General features: G+C 44.4%; 2 protein-coding genes across 5 annotated transcripts in view; both read left to right on the forward strand.

Moving 5' to 3' along the window:
- Positions 1 to 320: 320 nt before the first annotated feature.
- Positions 321 to 7,447, forward strand: Mrps15 (mitochondrial ribosomal protein S15). Of its 4 annotated transcripts, none has more exons than XM_046469400.2 (8): positions 321 to 557; positions 843 to 884; positions 1,924 to 1,999; positions 2,950 to 2,998; positions 3,458 to 3,546; positions 5,358 to 5,445; positions 6,852 to 7,043; positions 7,281 to 7,447. In XM_046469400.2, exons 1-8 carry the CDS (start codon positions 428 to 430, stop codon positions 7,425 to 7,427), a joined length of 813 nt encoding a protein of 270 aa, XP_046325356.1. In that variant the 5' UTR covers positions 321 to 427; the 3' UTR covers positions 7,428 to 7,447. The 4 variants fall into 4 exon arrangements, with proteins under 4 accessions (XP_046325356.1, XP_046325357.1, XP_046325358.1 ...); XM_046469401.2 differs by having other exon boundaries at positions 324 to 557; positions 3,458 to 3,542; positions 5,387 to 5,445; XM_046469402.2 differs by having other exon boundaries at positions 420 to 557; positions 1,857 to 1,999.
- Positions 7,448 to 11,073: 3,626 nt separating this feature from the next.
- Oscp1 (organic solute carrier partner 1) overlaps positions 11,074 to 21,352 on the forward strand; it is a 32,108-nt gene continuing 21,829 nt past the window's right edge. The window contains exon 1 of the mRNA XM_046418823.2: positions 11,074 to 11,289. Within this exon, the coding sequence (XP_046274779.1) occupies positions 11,178 to 11,289 (112 nt within the window). The 5' untranslated portion in view covers positions 11,074 to 11,177. The remainder of the gene's footprint in view (positions 11,290 to 21,352) is intronic.

Raw genomic sequence — 21,352 nt, forward strand, 5'->3', positions numbered from 1 at the left:
ATTGATTCTGACAGGGTCTCATCGCGGACCTTCTGGGAGGGAGGGCAGAAGGAGAAGACGAAGAAGGTTACGGAAATTCCCCCTGAAAGCCCCGAAATGACCGAAGCACGAGGCTAGGGACGTAGGGATTAAGGTAGCATGCACGTCCAAGAAAAATTAGCACTTTCGAGTTTATACAGCGCCGCACAACACTAACCACAGGGCCACGCCCCCAACCTGGCCCGCCGCTGACCAACTCCACCTAGCGATCCGCGAACTCACCAAGTCGGGCCCGCCAATCCATTCTCTCGGTCCTCGTCTGCTCAGGCCGAGCAACTGCCTCGATTGGTCGAGCCTGAGCCATCATGGCGGCGCCCGTGTAGCCTTGTCCGTAACCGCGAAGGGGACGGTGGCTGCGGCGCGGGCCCGGTTGGGGTCGGAAGTCACCATGCTGAGGGCCGCATGGAGGGCCCTGAGTTCGGTTCGAACCCAGGCAATAACCCAGGCCCCAGCCTTTGGCCTGCTGGGGAGAGGGAACGCCAGGCTTCTCTCCGACCAGTGGGGCCTGCAGCCTCCAAGTGAGGAGCCGAGAAATGGGACTGCGGGAGTCGGGAGTGGGGGCCAGCAGGGATGGAGGATACCCGGGAACGCGATAGGGGAGAAGAGCAGCGACAGGATGAGGGAGAATGGTGGCTGGCCAAGGAGTGAGACGAGGTCGGGGAGACTTGGGCAGGGGCTGGAGGAGAAAAGGGGCCGGCTCAGCGGCACACCGACCATGGAGGAAGGGTAATGCGAAGGGCGCAGAAAGAATCAGGGCTGGGTAGTTTAAGGAAATGGGTCTCAGTATTCTCTGTTCTGCGTAGGTCTCCTACAGGCGGCTCGTGGATATGCCGTCCAAAACCCAGGTAGGTGAACTTGGGGCAGGAGAAGCCGCCTGGAAGGCTTGGGGTGGCCAAAGGGACCCAGATAGCGAGTTAGAGCTATTTGATGGGTGGGCAAAGGGGTCAGAAGACCCCTTCAGAAGACTACGTCAACAATATGTAGATCCCTAAACCAGAAGCCTTCATGAGGGTGAGGGAAGAAGGTATGAACAAGAGACTTCAAAGGGTGAATGCCTGAAAATGAGCTAGCCAGCAAGAGTGCAAGCCTGATACCACCCAGGCCTTCCTAGAATATAGCACTTTATGTCTCCCTTTGCATAACCATTACTAGGTAACTAAGTTGTTTGGGACAAGTTACTTTCTTTGAGTTTCATTTCTAAAATGAATGTAAAAGTATCCATTGGGGAGCTTTATTGTTAGGATTCTATGATAACACAAAGCAAACTTAGCACTGTGCTTAATAAATAATAGTATATATTAGAACTTACTGCTACTGGTGTTGTTTGTATAGCAGCAGAGCAGAGTCTGACTAGAGAGGACAAGTAGATCTACCCCGTGTGTATCCCTCACCTCCAAGGGACAGCAGGGATGCAAACACCAAAGCTCAGCTTTTCCTGTGCTCTATACTTGATACTTATGTTTCAGCTGTCCTAAAGCTGTCCTTCCTCAACCCCCTTATTTAATTCTTGAATCAGCCAGCAAGTGTTTGTTGAAAGCTTATTCTGCGCTGGGCTATGGACCAGACTTGGGGGAGGGGGGTGTACAAAGGGCATCGAACTCAGTCCTGTCCATTGGAGAGCCCAACCTAGTAGGGAATCTGATAACAGTAGAACCCAGGCAGGTATTTGAGAGGTGCAGGCACAGGTATGAGGTCTTGGGAAAGACCATCTCTTTGCAGAATGAAATATCAAAGGAAGTGCCCACAGGGTTTGCAGAGGAAAAACTAAGCCCAGAGATATCCAATGCCGTGTCTGAGACCCTGGATGTCTCTCATAGGGTTCGGGAATATGTGAGGAGAAGCAGTCAGAGTTGACTTGGTGTTTTCCATCCCTATATTTGACAGTCCAGCCCAAGCAAGACAATGATCCACCCCCTTCCACGCTGCTCAAAGACTACCAGAACATCCCTGGAATTGAGAAGTAAGCAGGAAGAAACCCACTTGAGGAGGCAGGGAAAATTGGTGGGAATGGGGAAAGAGACTTGACCTACTGTATCTTAGGCTTGATTATAAAATGAATAAGAGAGATATAAAGACCCAGGTATAGGCAGGGTGAATGGGCAGCAGGGACAGATGGGACTCTTGGAGCTCAACTACTTGCTTCCCCCCCACACACCCCAGTACTCTTGAGAGAAGACCTACTACTAGATAGCAAGGAGCTAACATGCTTTGTGGGTCTTTGTAGAAATTTCCATCTCTTGATCCTTACAAAAGCCCTGTGAGAGAAGAAACCATGTCCCCTGTCTTATAGAATATTAAGCTGCCCCATGTCATATATCTCCTAAGAGGCAGAGCTGGGGTTTGAATCCAGTGCCGATAGACACTCAGGTCCTCCTCAGTGGAAGCAGTGCTTCCACTCAAGGCATCCTACAGTCTCACTCAATGTGCAGTTTTGTCTTGAAGTGTCTCAAAGACATATTGACCCATGTCGTAGCTGAAAATGAAAATCCTCCCTTTGCCCTTCCTATGATAAGACTAGAACACTCAAGCCAACAGCTGCAATTTTCTGTAATTATCATATCACTCCATGTTCTCAGCCCAGCAAGCCAGAGCCATGCAGACTTTTAAGCCCTGGAAAATGGCTCCCCACCTCCAGAGATCCTTATTTGTTGTAGAAGGAATTTTCAATCATCCTTTTTTTTTTTTTTTAATTATTTTTTAGTTGTAGATGGACACAATACCTTTACTTTATTTACTTTTATGTGGTGCTGAGGATCGAATCCAGGGCCTCACACGTGCTTAGGCAAGTGCTCTACCATGAGCCACATCCCCAGCCCCTCATCCTTGCTTTTTAAACTAAAGTGAAAACAGCATTTCTTCCACTCCCCCCTCCTCCCACACTTGTCATTCATTGCTCTGGTTTTTCCACAGGGTTGATGATGTTGTGAAGAGACTTTTGTCTTTGGAAATGGCCAACCAGGTGAGTGTCTGTGCCTTGGCCTCTCTAGGGCTCCCTCCTACCCTGGTTAGCACCCCACAATCCATGTTTCTCCAGTCTCAGCATGCATCCCAGCTTCACTCTGTGTCTACATGTCAGTACCCCCAGACTGAACACCTCGAAGAAAAGGATAGTTTTGTTCCCTATTGTCCCCCTAACACCTGACAGTGGATACTCGATAAAGACCTGTGCACAATTGAGTGAGCAAACTTTGTGGACATTCATCTGACAAGCCATTTCTTTATAAGTGGCTTTAGCCTTGGGCTCATCATATGTGGATAGCCATGTTGTTTGACCAAGGTCGTCATGAGCCCTGTGCAGTCCAGCCCTGAGTTTTCTGGGCCTAGTTGCTATAATGGCAGGTATGGCCTTGCAGGCAGAAGGGCTAGTTCTTAGGGCATGACATACTGCACAGATTTTCTTAATCTTTGTCTTCAACAGAAAGAGAAGCTAAAAATCAAGCAAGAACAGTTGATGAAAAAAGTTGTGGAAAACCCTGAGGACACCAGATCCCTGGAAGCTCGAAGTTGGTCAGAGGGCTCTTGGGGAGTGGGGGTGCAGGGGTGTCTGATAGCTGGTACCTGATCTAGGGCTCAAGTACACTTTATCTTGTGAAAAGGAGATATAAGGACCTAGGACAGTGAAAACTAGACTCTGGATCCAAGCTGTGTGTTCTGGAGTCAGCACCCAGGTCCTGCCTTGTACTTCTCTGTGAGCTTGGGCAAGTCCTCAAGTCCTCTCCAGAGCCTCTGTTACCTCTTCTGATTGAGCAGGAAGTTGCGGGTTAGGGCACAGTACTGCTGCCTAACTCATGGCAGGATTGAGAAGCTAGAACACAAAACACACCTTGGAAACTAAAGTTCAACTCTCTGATAAGAAAAGTAAGACAAAGAAACTAAACAAAACAAAAAAAGCAGGCTGGGGATATAGCTCAGTTGGTAGAGTGCTTCCCTCGCATGCACAAGGCCCTTAGTTCAATTCCCAGCACCACCAAAAAAAAAAAAAAAAAAGGAAAAGACACATCTACAGAGCCCTTATGTTCCAGAGAGACACTATGAGCACTCCCGAGGGCATAATGTTCCTACTGAGGTTTCCAGCTGGAATTGGCAATAGTCCCCATTAGATGTTCTTGAAAAGCCCCGCCACCTCCCCCTGCTTTTGGTGGTGTTGATCTCCATCGACCACTAGGAGCAATGAGGTAGACTGGTGAACCTCTGAGGGGAGGGGTCTTTGTGTTTCCTCCCCCTTGCCTTTGGACTATATTATAGCCTCTACTTCCTTCTCCCCACCCCTGCCTCCACTCTGTTCTTCTCCCTGGCCAGAGATTAAATCTGGTGAATTCTTCTTAGCAAATAAATAGCCAAAGCTAGACCCCAAGGAGGGGGTCTGGAGGCCCAACTCATGGTCCTTTCTAGCCCCTTTTGAAAAGGTGAGTTTCCAATTCCCTTCAGCCTCCCTGAACCCCTGACTGGCCTGGGGACATCTCATCCACCTAAGGGCTGCTTATCTTACCCTGCCTGTTTCTGTCTGATCACTGCTGAAATCTCCCAGGTTGGCAGGAACAGATGGGCTGTTTGTCAAGACATCAGTGAGGTGGTAACTAGAGTCCTCTTTAACCACAAGCATCGGTGCTATATCACTCAGTTTTCTGAAGGCCAGGCATTTTTTGCATAGTGTCTGCTCTGGAGATCCCTCAGTCTCTTTCTGCTCTGTAGCTAAGGTGGTATGCAGGGCCATGTGGTCAGAGCCAAGGTTCCCACTGCCCTCCCTGCAGTACACGCAGAATTCTGTGTGTGTCCTGGGAAAATGCCCACTTGAGTGACAGCTTTTCTGTGGAACCAACTTCCGCTTTTCCCCACTTTACAGGTGAGAATCAAGTAAGGTGCCTGAAGGGGATGTAGTCCAGGGCCTTGGGAGACAAGTGAGAGCTGACAGTCCTCGAAACTCAGTAGTGAAAGCACAGAAATAAGATGGCAGCTGGAAGAGTTCAAGCAAGGAGTAGATCCAGACACTCCTGGGATCCCATCAGCTGCATTGGCTGGACCTTGAGTACAGTATCAAATCATTAGCCATGAGAGAATGATGTGCTAGTTTCTGAATTTAACGAGAACGCTCTGAAGTTTTACCATTAAGAATGCTGTTTACTATGATTTTTAGATGATACCTTTATAAGATTAAGGAATTTCCCTTCCTAGAGGAAAGACAATGTAAAGTCTTTTGAGATCTTGTAATTTAAAGTGCTTTGGGATTATAAAGAGCAGTACAAGAGCATTGGTGATTGTTACTCCTTCATTTCTCAAAACATAATGCAGGCCTGGGCCCTTCCTTCCTCTGTGCCCAGCTCTCATCCTCTGTGGTTTGTGGTTTCAGTTGTTGCCTTAACCATCAAGATCCGCAATTATGAAGAACACATGCAGAAACATCGAAAGGTAAATCCTGAGCATCATTCACAGTTAAACAGCAGCATCTGGGGGAAAGGAGTCTGGGAGGTGAAGGGCTCTGGGTCCTATGAAGCCAGTGGCTGTAACATGATAGTGCCCTCATCAGCGTCAGTGGGAAAAACACTTCCCTCTGGCCTCCAAAGGGAAAATGGGAACCTTACAGAGCTGGACCAACTCACTAGTGGTTAAGAATGCTGTTAAGTTGGGGTTGTGGCTCAGTGGTCGAGTGCTTGCCTAGCACATATGAAGCATTGCGTTTGATCCTTGGCACCACATAAAAATAAAATAAAGGTACTGTGCCCATCTACAACTAAAAAAAAAAAGTTTAGAGCATGGTCACTGGGTCTGGCACACAGTGGGTGCTGAATAAATATTTGTGGAGTGCATGAATGGAGTCAGATTGCCCTGTTCAAATCTCAGCTCCGCCACTTCCATTTAACTAGCTGTGTGACTTTGGGGAAGTTACAGGTCTGAGCCTTGGTCTCTTATCTGTAAGTTGGGGAATATGAAAGTACCTGCTCACAGCATTGCCTGGGCTACCTGAAATAATAATAGCAGCCAGCATGATGGATAGGAAGTCTTGGGCCCTGTGCTGTATGCTTTACCTGCATTTTCTCATTTTTAACCCTATAACTGTTGTTCTTTCCCATTTTACAGAGGGATAGTCCAGTCATGGAGAGATTACATTTTTCCTCAAGGCACACTACTAGGGAAGTAATGGTCAAGACTTGAAACAAACGAGTCAGCATTGCTGCAGATCCCACATGCTTGACCATTATGCCCTATCAGCACAGTGTATAGTACAGAGCTGCTATAATTAGGCAAATTAGGCAGTTGTGATTTGTGTGTGTGTGTGTGTGAGTGTGTGTTGCTGGAGATCAAACCCAGGGCCTTGTGCATGTGAGGCAAGCACTCTTACCAACTGAGCTATATCCCCAGCCCCAATTGTGATTGTTTTTAATAAAATACACTGGCACTTTAGTGCTCTCTGGAGCTAGTTGCTCCTTGGAGATCACATTGGGTGTGGAATACCAGCCCCGCTGCAGAAGCCCCTCATAAAGCAGCCCCCAGCCATGGGCATGGATCTCCAGGAAGAGTACAAGGCCTTCCTTTGTCTCTACCCTAGCTAACAGTTTGCTAGCTGTGGAGAGACTGAGCAGGTGGTATAAGGGAAAGAGCATAAGATTTGGAGTTAGCTCAGTAGACCCGGATTCAAGACGCTACTTCAGCATCAACAGGTTTGAGGACCTTTTGTAAATCATAACATCTTTGAACCTTTATTTTCCCATCTGTAAAATGCAACCAACAATGACAGTGCCTTCTTCGGAACTGCACTAACATTTGTCACAACAATAACACTTAGAATACTAAAAGTAACACAGATTTTCCTGCAGGATAAAGCACACAAACGCTATCTACTGATGAGCATTGACCAGAGGAAAAAGATGCTTAAAAACCTTCGTAAGACCAACTATGATGTCTTTGAGAAGACATGCAGGGAACTGGGAATTGAGTACACCTTTCCCCCTCTCTATTACCGAACTGCTCACCGCCGCTTCGTGGCCAAGAGGGCTCTGTGCCTCCGGGTATGAATCAGAATTGCTCCTTGGGTCAGCCTCACTGGGGCTTTGATAAAGGGTGCAGAAGGGAGAGATAACCTGTCTTTGTTAGAAGCCTAGAACTGGCTTCAAGGAGGTCACAGGTCACCAACCCCATGGAGGAAGCCTGGGCTTACCACCTGAGGGAGATGGTTCCTACCTGACCTCCAAGTCATAGGTTTTGCATATGATTACAAAGTCTTCCTGCCTCCTTCCAACCCGCAGGTTTTCCAGGAGGCAAAAAAGCTGAAGAAACAAAAAAGGATATTAAAAGCTAAAGCTAAAGCTGCAGCAGCCCCAAAACAAGATGACCAGGAGAACCCAGAGAGCTCTTCCAAAGCCTGTGCAGATGTACTCAAAGAAAACCAATAAAGTCTGTTAAAATTATTTAATTCTGCCTTGAGTGATAGAAGACTCCATTCTTTTTGGCCCAAGAAAGAAGGGGTGGGGGTATTTTCTCATTGAGCTCTAGGATCTCAAGGGTGTCTGAGTTCCTGCCCTCTACCTCCTGAGAACACAGGCATACAGACCTGTCATCCAGGAGCATGTGTATCAGGGCAGGCAAGGCTGAGCACAGGGCAGCATGGTAGAAGAGTGGCTGGCTGGATGGGAAGGCCAGCTGTAGGAGTCCTAAAGGATGAGTAGGAGTTCACTAAGCAGAGAGGGAGGGACAACATCCAGGCAGAAGGAACTGCAGGTGCAAAGACAAGTCTAGAAGTGCATGTTGTGTTCAGGGAGCAGTGGAAGGCAAGCTAGGCCAAGAAACCTTCACGCTGTCCTCGAGGGAGTGGAGAGGAGGTTAAAGTCAAAACCAAAAGAGTGATGCTAACAGCAGGCCTCTGTTTTTAGTAATTAAGCAGCAGCTATGAGGAGGGTAGATGGGAAGGGAGAGATAAGAGAAATTCATTATTTGGGGGATAGGGGTTTTGGTGTTCACATTGAAAATCTGATTTAAAAAACAAAAAACTACTAGTCCTAGTGGTTTGCACGCCTGTAACCCCAGCTACTTGGCCAGGAGGATCACAAAATAAAAAGGCTAGGAATGTAGCTCAGTGGTAAAGTACTGGAGTTATCTCAAGGTCCCAAAAACGAAAACAAAAAACTATTAGTCCTATCATCAGGAAACTAAACTACACATATACAAACATTGCTTTTAAGATCCCTGTGTGTTGGGAGGGAGGTTTATAAATAACTCCTTCCCCATAAATCCCACCCACTTACACCAAGTGCCAAGGCCTCAGAGCCTGAGCATACTTTAGTGTTTGAAGCATCCAATGAAGACAATGTGTCAAATTCAGTGAACAAAAGAAGAATAAGAAGATGAGGTCAGCAGACATCAGATACAGAGCTTTCTGGGTATGAAAATCTGCTCAGGCTGCCAAAACAAAGGACCAAGGACTAGGTGGATTGAACAACTTGTTTTCTCACAGTTCTAGAGGCTGTGAAATCTAAGATCAAGGTACTAGGCAATTTCATTTCTGGTGAGGGTGCTCTTCCTAGCTTGCAGAGGCCACCTTCTCATGTCTTTATATGGCCTTTCCTTGGTTTGTACACTGGAGGGATAGAGAAAAGGAAATCTCTTTTTCCTCTTTCTCTAAACCCATCAAGAAGGCCCTGCCCTCATGGCCTGACTCCTGTTACCTCCCAAATGCCCCATCTCCAAGTACTCTGTAATGGTGAAGTCAGAGCTTCAACATGTTAACAGCGGGGGTTGGGAGGGAGGACATAAACATTAAGTCCATAACTTGAGAAAATACTTTGGACTTCTGAGAAGGGAAGCCATAGAAGAAAACCAATAAGGGAGAGGTAAGTTAAAGCACTATCCAAAGAGCAGTTAGAATAGATTCCAGACTCAGTAGGGAGGTTAGGACCAGAGCAGCTTGCAAGTTGCTAAGGTGGTTGAAACCATGAGTGTGAATGAAATTGCCTAGGGAGGGAGTGCAGTAGAAAAAGGGCCAGATTGGCATTAAAAGGATGATTCTCGAGGGCACAGCCTTACCCAGAATAGTTCAAGTTGAGAGGAAGGTATGGGTAGAACAGAGAGCCTGGGATCCTGCAGAATCAGAAGCAAGACAGAAGCTCTGAACAAAAAGTGAGCTGTTCTGGTATCACCTCCAGGAATAGTAGGGAAGGCCTTTAAAAGACAGGACTTCCAAGTGAACACAACTACTAAGAGATCTTATGCTAGAGGCCAAGCACCAACATTTTAGGGGGCTAGTGGAGGGAAAGGAGGAAGAAAAGGAAGACATGAATATATCAGGCTCTACAGAAAAGGCACTGCTTTTAGTGCTGGCTTAGGTACATTACCTTACCTACTAGTCAAAGCCATCTTTTTTTTTTTTTTTAATTTTTTTTTTTTAATATTTATTTTTTAGTTTTCGGCGGACACACATCTTTGTTGGTATGTGGTGCTGAGGATCGAACCCGGGCCGCACGCATGCCAGGCGAGCGCGCTACCGCTTGAGCCACATCCCCAGCCCGTCAAAGCCATCTTTATACCTTACATTGGCTGATTATCCACATTTTACCATGAGAGAGGTAAGGCTCAGAAAGATTAAGTTATGTATCCAAGTTCACACAGCTGGTTAGAGACAGGTTTAGGATTCAAGCCAAGCTCCAAAGCTCATATTCTGCCCACTACAACATACTGCCTAGGTACTGAGAAAAAGTCTAAGAAGCTAAGAGAAGAGCCTTCACTATAGCAAACACAAATGCCTTTAGGAGCCAAGCTGGTAACAAATTCATGAAGGACTAGCACAAAGTAATGATGCTGTTTATTCTATTCCTATCCTAGTTATATTTCCTTTTAACACTGTACACAGACAAGGGGAAAATGACCAAATCAAAGATGGGCTGGCAACTTTGAACAGATCATAGTCCTTATGTTGATGTGTCAGTTAAGAGAAGGACCAAATAGTATTTGTGGTAAGGCAGTCTCAGTGAGGTGGAGGGAGCTTAATCCCAAATACTGTGAGGTGGGGAACAAAGATGTTAAGGAAGCTCAGAATGTAAGTGCAGACGATTTCATAAACTTTAGCTGGGAAGAGAAGGAAAAGAAAATAACTAGAGAGGGTGAAGGATACAGGGAGAAAGTAACATAGGAAGGACTTGAGCTTGGCTCATGTCAAGGCAAGGCTTTCCAATGGTATGGTTATGAGGAAGAGAAGGGGAGCAAATTGCCCAAAGGGGATAACTTGCTGATGAGAGGAGTTCTAAAGCGAGATGGGGGCAGGGTGGTGAGGATGACTCTGGAAAGGTCGTTGGGAGCCAGAGAGTCTTGGACGCCATGCCTAGGCATCTGGACTCTGGTCAGCCAAACAGCAAGAGATATGTCATATTAAAAGTCATGTCTTCTAGTCGGGCGCAGTGGCAGACGCCTGTAATCTCAGCAGTTTGGGAGTCTGAGACAGGAGGATGGCAAGTTCAAAGCCAACCTCAGCCCAAGGCGCTAAGCAACTCAGTGAGACCCTGTCCTAAATAAAATACTAAATAGGGCTGGGGATGTGGCTCAGTGATAGAGTGCCCCTGAGTTCAATCCCCAATACACACACACAAAAAAAAATTCATTGAGTGCTTTTGTGGCCTTTCCCATGATCTCACTGATTTCCTCTTCAGGGGTGGGCGTTACCTCAATTTTACCAACGAGTTAGCCGAGGCTCAAAAACCTACCCGAAGTCACCCAACAAGGAGACCGCGGAACAAGGCAGCCCAGGTCAGTCCGAGCGGAGTTGGCCGCGAGACGTTTTGCTGCGGCTCTCCTCGCTCACTGCCGGCAAGGCCGGAAGGTATGAGGCACGACCCGGTGGGCTGTGCGGGCCGAAGGACCGCCTCTGGACGGTGGCTGCGACCACCGCGGCTTAAGAAAATCCAAACCAGCGCGCCCCAAAGCAAGCCAGCGACCCTGCGGCACTCGGCTCGGACCAATCCCCAGGGCGGTCGCTGCCGCCCAACCCAATGAGCGTCCGCCCTCAGGGCACCTCTCACCAAACTGTCTTCTTATTGGCTCGCTCTTCCCGTCCGCGGCGTCGTCTTAGCAACCAGGCTACAAGACGCGGCTGGGCCTCTAGGCCCTTGTCTACAGTGCCCCAGGGCTCCTCACCTGCCCTACTGGCTTCCAGCACCATGTCTGTGCGGACGCTACCTCTGCTATTTTTGAACTTGGGCGGGGAGATGCTTTACATCCTGGACCAGCGGCTGCGGGCCCAGAATATCCCCGGAGACAAAGCCCGAAAAGGTGAGAGGCACCGGGCAACACACCAGACCCGCACCCGGGTTCCCTCGCCCGCACTCTAACACCCACAGCCAGACCTGCACCCTTCAGCCCAACTTCTCAACCAGGCCCACACTCCTTGCACACTTCACCCCTATAGTCAGAGACCTTTCTCACAAGCCACAACTCCCATCCAGTTGGAGACTCTCGGAAGTCAAATTCTCCAAAAGCGTCTTCCATTGGAATTTAACACCTCCATTGGATATAATTAGAGTCCCTAGCCTGCCTAATTTCCCTATTCCTCCAAATGGAAGAGGTGATCTAACAATTTCCCTTGAAAATAGGTCCCTTCCAAAAGTGGGAGTCCCAGCTGCTCACCATCTAGCAACATTATCCTTCGCCAGACCAAGCATCCTCTTTAACCTCCAGGAAAAGTTTCTGATTCTCCATTTCTCTATGTTGTGCCCTCCCGCATAAGCTGGAAATCAGTCTTGCTCATTTCAGAAGACATTTCTAGAAATGTAAGGTTCTAAGCCCAGCGCAATGGCCCATGCCTGCGACACGGGAGGCTAAAAAAGGAAAATCTCAAGTTAGAGGCCAGTCTCTGCAACTTACTGAGACCCTGTCTCAAAATAAAAAATAAAAGGGGCTAGAATGTAGCTCAGTGGTAAAGCACTCCTGGGTTCAATCCCAGTACCAAAGAAAAAAAAAAAAGAAGAATGAAAAAAAGAGAAGAAAAAGAAATGGGTTCTAATATAGTGAAGATAAGTAAGAAAACATAAGGAAGTCATGTCTTTGCCTTAACAAGTGTTAGAGGGGAATGCAATTGTGAAAATATTTTGCTAGAGCTTCTAAATTGCAGAATCTGGTTTCCATATATGCCACATGTAATTCCCAGAGCAGTGACAACCCAGAACAGTCTGCCACTCTTTTCAACACTCTTTTCCTCATCTCTCAGCAAATAATTGTTTTCACCAAATTTTCTCAGATTAAATAAGAAGGAAATATTAAAATTCAAAGTAGAGGAGGAAAAGTTGATATCAAGGCAATTGGTATGACCACTGATTAAAACATCTATTCTCTACAAAAGTCTATGCCCAATTGATGTTATATATACATATTCAGATATTAATTATTGTATTCGTGTGATTCCAAGTGTGTGAATAAAAAGATAAGAGAACTTCCTATTGTACACCCCATCCATTCATTTTGCACACTACTGCCAGTGGGCTTTCTGGATTTTATCCAGATTTTATCTAGATCTGTTCAGACATCCCCCTGCTTAAAACCCTTTATCACACCTGGCAAGTTCAAAGCCAGCCTCAGCAATTTAATGAGGCCCTAAGCAACTTAGCAAGACCCTGTCTCAAAATAAAAAATAAAAAGGGCTGGGTTTTTTTTTTTTTTTTTTTTTTTTTTTTTTTTTTGAGCACCCCTGGGTTCAATCCCCAGTACCAAATAAAATAAAACCCTTTGTCAGTTTTCTTCTGCTGTCTGGGTGGAGGTCAAGTCCCTGTGCAGCACATTTTGGGGCCCTTCCGGATCTGATCTCCCACCACTGGCTGCCTCCTACTTCATATCCTAATAACACCAAACTACTTGTAGATCTCCACTGAAGCCATGTTCCTTCATGTCTCCATTCTTGTAATCCCCATCTCTCCATTCTTCCCTTTCCATTCTGCACCATTCAACTGGAGAATCATCGTTCTTCAGGAGGCCTCCCCACAAGGGACCTGCCTATGTAGCACCTTAGCTCTTTTTTTTTTTTTTTAAAGAGAGAGGGAGAGAGAGAATTTTAATATTTATTTTTTAGTATTTGGCGGACACAACATCTTTGTTTGTATGTGGTGCCACACGCATGGCAGGCGAGCGCGCTACCTCTTGAGCCACATCCCCAGCCCACACCTTAGCTCTTATAGCCCTCCACACCTGCTTCTGCCTAATCATTTGGCCATCTTATGTGAGAAAGATCTGTGTATGTCTCCCCCACCTGATTTTCTTATTCATCTTTGCACTGCAATGCCTAGCATAATGCCTGAATAAATCAGTGTTCGGTAAATGTTTGTTGAACCAATAATCTAAATTGGCAGTTTTATATGGCATTGTCATTTTTTTCTCAAGAGAGTTGTTTACCTTGGTGCCTATGTGATGTGATTTCATTCAGGCTAATGGCACCAGTGGGATAACAGGCCATGGTTTTCTACTAGTAGTCTGCATCTTGGAAAAGACAGTGTAAATTAGCAATTAAGAGAATATTCTCTGGAGTCACGTGAATCTGGGTCCAATGCCAGCTTTGCAGCTTTGCTATTTAACTAGTTGCATGACCTTGGGATGTAACCTCTATAAGCCTTTTCCTTAAAAGAAAAAAAAAAGTAATAATACATACATACCTGAAAACAAAGTTGTAACGATTGAATGAGACAGTGTATTTAACATGTTTAGCATAATGAATAATAGGTGTCATCTTTCAAGAGGAGATCTGGGTAAGGCCCTGTGAATAAAAGGACTGGCTTTGTCTTTAAGAGATATAGTCCCTCCAGTTTTTCAAGATTCAATTTTAGGGAATTTCAGCCTTCTATAGTAACTCACTGTCATACATTCGTTCCCCATAGTGTTTGACTGTCACACTGTGCAAGATGCTGGGTGGAACCTGATCCAGCCCTTCTATGCTTTCCCTGGAGGCAGGGCTATTGGTCAGTCAGTCCAAGTAACTGATTCTAAAACTGGGGCTATATCTTTCTAATGACAACAAAAAATGAAAAGACAATTTTTTAAATGAAGACTTTACCATTTACCAAAGACTCCTCTTAAATACCTTAGTGCCCACACTATTCTATCCACATAGGTAACATTATATGTTAGAGGGGAAACTAAAGCTATTTTGCCCAGGTTTACATAGCTGGTAAGAGCATGAGTAAAGAATTTACAAAACCCAGAACATCAGGTTCTAGAACTCATACTCCTAACCACTGTGCCCTTAATTGCTGCACTATGCTGCCATATCTGGGGGGGACCATATCAGAATCTTTATGGGGCTTGTTAAATCAGGAGGAAAGGGGAAGCTTTGAAAAAAAGATATCCAATATGCCTACTGATCTTACAAAGGAAATAACAGAACGTAGCCAGCGGATGGGATCTGTAGGCAACAGAGAAAGCCAGCTAGAGAGCATAGGGTTCAAAAAGCTGAGAACCCCTCATCTATTTCACTGTTAGCGTTGATGTGACTACAGGAGCAGGAGCCAGAGCTGCTTGACAGACGCCGTACACAGGCCTATAAAACACCAGACATGGTAAACTAGCCCTTGTGGAAGCCTTGAATGGAAATCGTATTTCTTCTAGATGTTTTCATTATCTTACACAACTAATTGGTCTCCTGGAGGCCATCCCTGTTCCCGCAAGGCTGATGCCAGGGTTGCAGCTCCCCTCACGAGGCTGCTCTAGCTTAGCATTCAGCAGAAGGAAGCGCGCTTTTTATGGGGCAACTCTGAGTGTTGCATATTGAATGTTGTCCCACATTTGAAGCAATTGCAAAATCAATAAAAGCTACCTTTACCTCACTCCTGGCCTCTTAGAGACACTCACAAATTATATCCCGTTGCACTTCATTTACATCCCTCCTGTACAGGAGAGGAAATGGAGGCATGGGGGCCTTGAAGCGATTTTTTCAAGACATGCAGATCCCAGTGGAGTACTGAGCAACCAAGTGGTGGTGAGGTTCTGTTTCTGAATTTCTAGTTCAAATTTCACAGTCAGTCCTCAATAGCCTTTGGGTTGCCTCCCACTCGAAACATAAGTAGAATTGTCACAAAGGAGTCATCTGGAGAAATAATAGAAAATGGAGCATGGTGTCTCTGGCCTGGATCCTCAGTAGGAAGGGCGCTGGGAGCTCACGGCACTGCAGAGCCCTCTGCTGGCGCCTCCTTGCCAGCGGGAGTGTCCCAGGGCCCCACAGCAGGCGCTGTCCAGTTCCATCTCCTTTTCAGTAGACGGTTCACATCCCTGAGAGAAGAAGGGTCCCTTGCAGCGCCACTGTCCTCAAACAGACCTTCAGAAAGATCAAAACTCCCCTTCTCCAATCACCTGTGCTAGACCACCTGTGGAATAACTGAAAGATGGAGATGTGACATTATGCCTAAGAAAACAGACTTGCTTTAAGAAGGCCAAACTTGGTGCTGCTTGCCCGATATTTTCTCTCCAAGAGCCTGTGATTCTTGGGGGAGAAAGATGGTGACTTTTCCCAGGAGAGTCTTGACCCTTTGTGGCCAAAGGGACATGGCCCTGGGTGTACTTGCAGACTGGTTTTATAGAAGGAGCTCTTGGTGCTGTGTAGGGAAGGCATGTCTGTGCTAAAATGTTTTTAGTGTTTTTAAAACGTGGATCTGTGTAGAACTCTATTTATCTGAGGGTGTTTTTTCTAAAAGGAAATCTCCCCCAAAAAAATAAAGAAAAAAATTCATCCTTAGGTAGAATCCAAAGACCTTCAGTAGAAAAATAAAAATGGAACTAAAAAGGAATCCAGTCAAGTGTATGATGTATGTTATCCATTTATCCCCCCAACCCTATGTGGTATGTGCTATATGATCCCTGTTTGAGGAGACTGAAGTTAAACAATTGCTTGAAGTATATATAGCTAGTCAGTGGTAGAGCCAGGTCTCACCTACAAAAGGTCTTGCTTCTCACAGATCTTTCTAACCAAGTACATTTTTCCTAATTTCGTATCCTCTTGGCCTTTCCCTGACTACCGTAGTTCTCAGAAGCTTTCTTTCTTCAGAAGCATAGTAGAGTTCACATCTTTAGTTTCTTCTTTTTACATGGAGATCATGTATCCATATATAAAGAAGAAAACTGAAACAAATATTTACATAATTTCCTTTTAATTCATATTTCATGTTTTCCAAACAGTTCCAACTGTACTCAAGAAGAGGAAATTTTACACTAATAAAAAGTCAGATTGTGTACAAAGACCCCTTTTCCTGCCTGTTCTTGGATTATTCTTCCTTGGGGTGTTAGTGTTGTTAAAGGCCTGCTGTGGGTGACGTGTGTTCTTGTAGCATTGAGGAGGATGACTTCCAGAGCTCTCAAGGTGAGCCTGGAGGTTTGGCCCTCCTGAGTTTCCTTTTGTCCTAGACTACTCCCTATGAGACCTTGACTTTCTTTGTGTTGTTTGTTTGTTTGTTTGTTTTGGGATATTATTATTTACCTAGTTTTTAAAACTTTTAAACTTTTTAAAAGTTTCAAATGGAAGTCAGCATTCACATTGGACATTAAATACAAACGTGAAAAAATAAAGTTTTGTAGACTCGATAATTGGATTGGTATTTGCAAAGCCTCCATGAAAATAATGTTCTTGCTTCATGAACTGGTGTTTTCTTTTTATATGCTTCATGTAGATGAATGGACAGAGGTGGACAGAAAACGAGGTATGCTATCTCTGGGCTGCATGTATTCGGTCTGTATCCACAGGTTCACCCAGTCTATCATCAGTGGGGCTAAGTGGGACCACTCTAAATATTTCTAAGTAAGAAAATAGGCATGAGTTTATGTATAGCTGAGACATGGGATATACATTTGAATCTTTTACTTAAGAGGAATAAACACATTGTGTAAGATGAAAACCAAGCAAATTTTGGCAAAAGGGCCACATTACATCTAAAGGACCTTTCTCCTCTTATAGTTACAATCATATCAGGGGCAGCTAGGCAAAGCTCCACTCCTGGGTAGGGTGTCCTATGTGGTAGTCCTAAAACAACTTTATTATAGTATCATATAACCAAAGAATTGTGCTTCAAAATTAGTGACCCTCCCCAAGCCATTCTTAACACACAGAGATACCTGTTGAGCAACAGAGAATCATGGAATCATGTGGCTGCATGGCTGCCAGGATCGTGGGCACATGGGGTGACATCATGCATGCAGTAGCCTTATCATGCTAAATCTTCTGTTTCCCCTTCACACACAACTAGCAGCAAACCTGAAAATGTTGTCAACTGCTCAGAATAAAACCTTAGCTTTTCTCATCCTTGCTATGTCCAATACCTTTACATCATATGACACTTGGGTGTGGTTTATGCCTGTCATCAGCCATCTTCCTCAATATTTAAAGGCTCTTATCACACCAAATATGCTGGGGAGAAGATGTTTAATACCTAAGAGCACAGGCATTAGAATAAACAGACCCCATTCTAATTTCAACTCTACCACTAACTGTGTGACTTTGGATTTTAATTTGTGTGTGTGTATGTGTGTGTGTGTATGTTGCTAGGGATTGAACCCAGGGCCTCACTTATGTGTGGTAGACTAGCAGCTTTACCACTGAGCTACATCCCCAGCTTCTGATGTTGGATATGAAACTAAGACTCAATTTTCCTCCTCAATAGAATGAGGATAATAATCAGAGTTGTCCTGGAATTTAAATGAGGTAATATATATAAAGTTCTAAGCCAGGTGGTGGAACATGGTAAGGATTCAAAACTAGGTAACTATCCAGCAGAGTTTCCTAACTTTTTTTATCCTTAACTCCAAATTGCATGTTCCCATAAACAAGTGAATTTAGAGCAGAGGTAATTGATTAAAAATTCTATTGCTTCCATCAAGATAATTATTTCATCAGACTGGGCTCAAAGAGAAGCCCAATTGAAGTGCTTGCTTGATATGCTTTTATTATATTTCATAACCATCTTTTGACACCTCTCTTGAGCAATTTTTGGCTCATCCCTTGAGGCAGGGCAGAATTTTAAGTGCAAATTGTAGATCTTGAGAGTTTTCATATGCATAATTTAATCACTGGAATTTTCTTAATCTAAATGTTCAAAAATAATAAACTGACTTTATCATTTGATTCCAAGACTAGAAGCTTGATGGCTTGTTTTGTTATTGTTGTTCTTTCAGTACTGGGGATTGAACCCAGGATCGTTCTATCACTATGCCACATCCCCAGCCACTTTTATTTTTATTTCATTTTATTATTATTATTTGTGTGTGTGTGTGTGTGCGTGCGTGTGTTTTACTAGGAATTGAACCCAGGGGTGCTCTACCACTAATCTACATCCCCAGTCTTTTTATTTTTTATTTTGAGATAGGACCTTGCAAATTTGTGATCCTCCTGCCTCAGCCTTCTGAAAATCTGGGATTACAGGCATATTCTAGAAGCCTGATATGTTAAGAGCCCTGTTACCACTCTCCTGATATATTTGTGAAAAAAAAAACCTTCTGTCTGTGGAAAAAAAAAAAAAAAAAACCTTCTGTCCCCTGCCTTAGCCTCTTCCTGATGAGCTCAGGGCTCCCACTGTGTTCCAGCTTAGAAATATGCAAATCTCATTTGAGTGCCAAAAACTAACCAAGACAAACTAAGAGTGTGATTAGAACTGTTGTTCCACAATAGCCAGGTTATGGAATCAGCCAGGTGCCCATCAACAACAACAACAACAACAACAAAAAATAGATAAAGATGATGTGGTATATATACACTCAATGGAGTTTTACTTGGCCATAAAGAACTAAATTATGGCCAGGTGCTGTGGGACATGCCTTTAATCCCACAGACTTAGAAGGCTGAGGCAAGAGGATCCCAAGTTCAAGACCAGCCTCAGCAACTTAGCAAGGCCCTAAGCAGCTTAGTGAAACCCTGTCTCAAAATAAAAATAAAAAGGGCTGGGGATGTGGCTCAGTAGTAAAGTACACCTGAGTTCAGTCCTCAGTACCAAAACAAAAACGAACTAAATTATGTTATTTGCAGAAAAATGGATAGAATTTGAGAGCATTATGTTAAGCAAAATAAGCCAGACTCAGAAAACCAAGGATTGTATATTTTCTCCCATATGTGGAAGCTGGAGAGGAAAAAGTGGGGGGAAAGCAGGAGGAATGTTGTGGGGAGCTATCTCATGGACACAGAAGAAGACCAGTAGAGGAAGGGAATCGGGGGAAGAAAAGGGGAGGTACTGGGGATTATGTGCATGTGTGATTGCCACAAATTAATCCACTAGTACATATTATATTACTATTATAATGTACCAATAGAAATTAATTTTTAAAAAGAAGAAAGCTCAAAGCAAAAAAAAAAAAAAACTATGTAGCTATGTTCAGGTGTAAATATGACGTGGGCTCATCGCAGGGCAAGGCTAACATCTTCTTCCTCTGCCCATGGTGTTTACCTCAATGTCTGGCACATAGTAGGCCTGCTTCAGCTGAGTGCCAGGGAAAGTAAGTCACAAGGAGAAGAAAACATGTTAATTGTGCCTCCACATTCCTTCCAGAGAATGACATGTGAAGTGGGATCCCAGGGCCCAACCGTATAACTTCCTTTCCCTCTTTGAGGGCATGTATGTGCACTGCTCTGCCCGAAGGGGCAGACCCACTGTCCTCTCCTCAGCGGTGAATCTTCTGCAGTTCTTGTGCCGGGAGCTATGGTGATATAGAGCTTCTTCACCTCCCAGGGGAAAGGCTTCATTTTCTTTTTGCTTTTCCCAAATAGCTAACAATCACCTTGGGGTTCTCTTTCTTTTAGAATCAATTTGGGCTAAGCTACTTTCCTAGATCCTGGTAAGAGCTCAAAGACCCTAGAGAAAGGACTCAGCCCTTTGTAAGCATTAGCCCATCACAGCCCACAGGAGGCTTTAACTCAAATTCTTCCCCTTTTGCACTCCTATGCTTACCTACAGAAATCATGGAAATTCTTTACATTCTCTCTTCTGAGGACATATGTATGGCTTTTCAGTTGTATCTATTTCCTCACAAATTCTGCTTTTTTTCTTTCTCTCTTTTTTTTTTTTTTTTTTTTTTTTTTTTTTGTACCCACGGATGCTTAACCACTGGACCACATCCCAGCCTTTTTTAATTTTTATTTTGAGACAGGGTATCACTAATTGCTTAGGGTCTCACTAAATCACTAAATTACTGAGGCTAGGCTTGAACTTGCAATCCTCCTGCCTCGGCCTCCTGAGCCGCAGGGAGGGTACACCACTGCACCCAGTAAATTCTGCATTATATACACAGGCTGTGGTAAGAAGTTAGAAAATCCAGTTTATTGCAGGTCTTTGCTTGTTTTGGTCAAAGGGAAACAGCCAGGCCTGCGACAAAGCCAGAGGGTCCCTATGTCTCTGAGCTGCCCACCTGGGGGCGTGTTCCTCCTGCTAAGGGTGAGCTGTGGTGGTTGAATTGTCAGAAGTGAGGAACATCCCTGTTGGTAATGAACCTGTTTTTTCCTCTCTGAGGACCAGGATGGAGTCTAGAGTAAAATCCAAAGGTCAAGTGTCAGTTTAGCACTTCTATAAGGAGTCACAGTTGGTCAGCCCTTTGTGTCCTCTCTCCCCACTCTCTGAAGCCATTCCATTTAAGATTTAAGTACAGCCAGCCCCCAGCTTCCCTTCCCCCATAAAATGCCTTGAGGTGCTTTCAAATGCTGGTCTGAGCCCTCAGGTATTCATGTCAGTTACTACAGGTAGAGAGCCTGAAATAATAAGCCCCTGCTCTGCCTCGATGTCACTCAACAGGTTCCCAGCCTCAGCCAGGCACTGGCATGTCCCAGGTGTTCCACGAAAGAAGGAAGAGTTTATGGCTTTCAGAAATAATCACTCATCACTCATGTTGAATAATTGACTTTGTATAATTATTTACAGCCCAGTTTTCTTTCAGATTTTAATTACTATGAATGTATTTTCTTGACATCTGCAAACTCTCACCTTTAGGCCAGAATAACTGGCTTAATTAAGAATAACCTAGCAGTGAAAATATCTAACTGAATGAGGATCTAAAATTATAGCACTTTGGTTTACATATTCCTTTTACTCTCACCAGATGGAAATTTTTATTTGAACAACTTTGAGATATTTGACTATGGTATAAAATCAATATTATACACCAAGACATCTTAAATTATATTTCTGTAGAAACATGAGAAATGTTTTAATCTATAAACAATGGATAGCTATGTCTATTTCCAGAAAATGTTTTTTTAAATCAATTACCATTATTTGTCCCATTTTTATGAAATTTAATTTTAAGTAAAAATGTCCACATTACCTTTTTTGAAAATGTGCTATTTCTCATTTTAAGGAAAAGCTCTAATCTAAAATGCTACAGAAATGTTTTT

Source organism: Marmota monax, unplaced genomic scaffold (genome assembly GCF_021218885.2).
Source record: "Marmota monax isolate L192 unplaced genomic scaffold, Marmota_monax_Labrador192_F-V1.1 WCK01_AAM20220418_F8-fsc00008, whole genome shotgun sequence".
NCBI classification, from domain to species: Eukaryota; Metazoa; Chordata; class Mammalia; order Rodentia; family Sciuridae; genus Marmota; species Marmota monax.

What these genes read in the sequence shown, in the direction of transcription:
- Mrps15 (XM_046469400.2), top strand. Translation starts at nt 428, where the DNA reads ATGCTGAGGGCCGCATGGAGGGCCCTGAGTTCGGTTCGAACCCAGGCA. An exon ending in CTTTGGAAATGGCCAACCAG is followed by an intron (nt 2,999 to 3,457) that starts GTGAGTGTCTGT and finishes TGTCTTCAACAG; the next exon opens with AAAGAGAAGCTAAAAATCAA. An exon ending in TCCCTGGAAGCTCGAAGTTG is followed by an intron (nt 3,547 to 5,357) that starts GTCAGAGGGCTC and finishes CTCTGTGCCCAG; the next exon opens with CTCTCATCCTCTGTGGTTTG.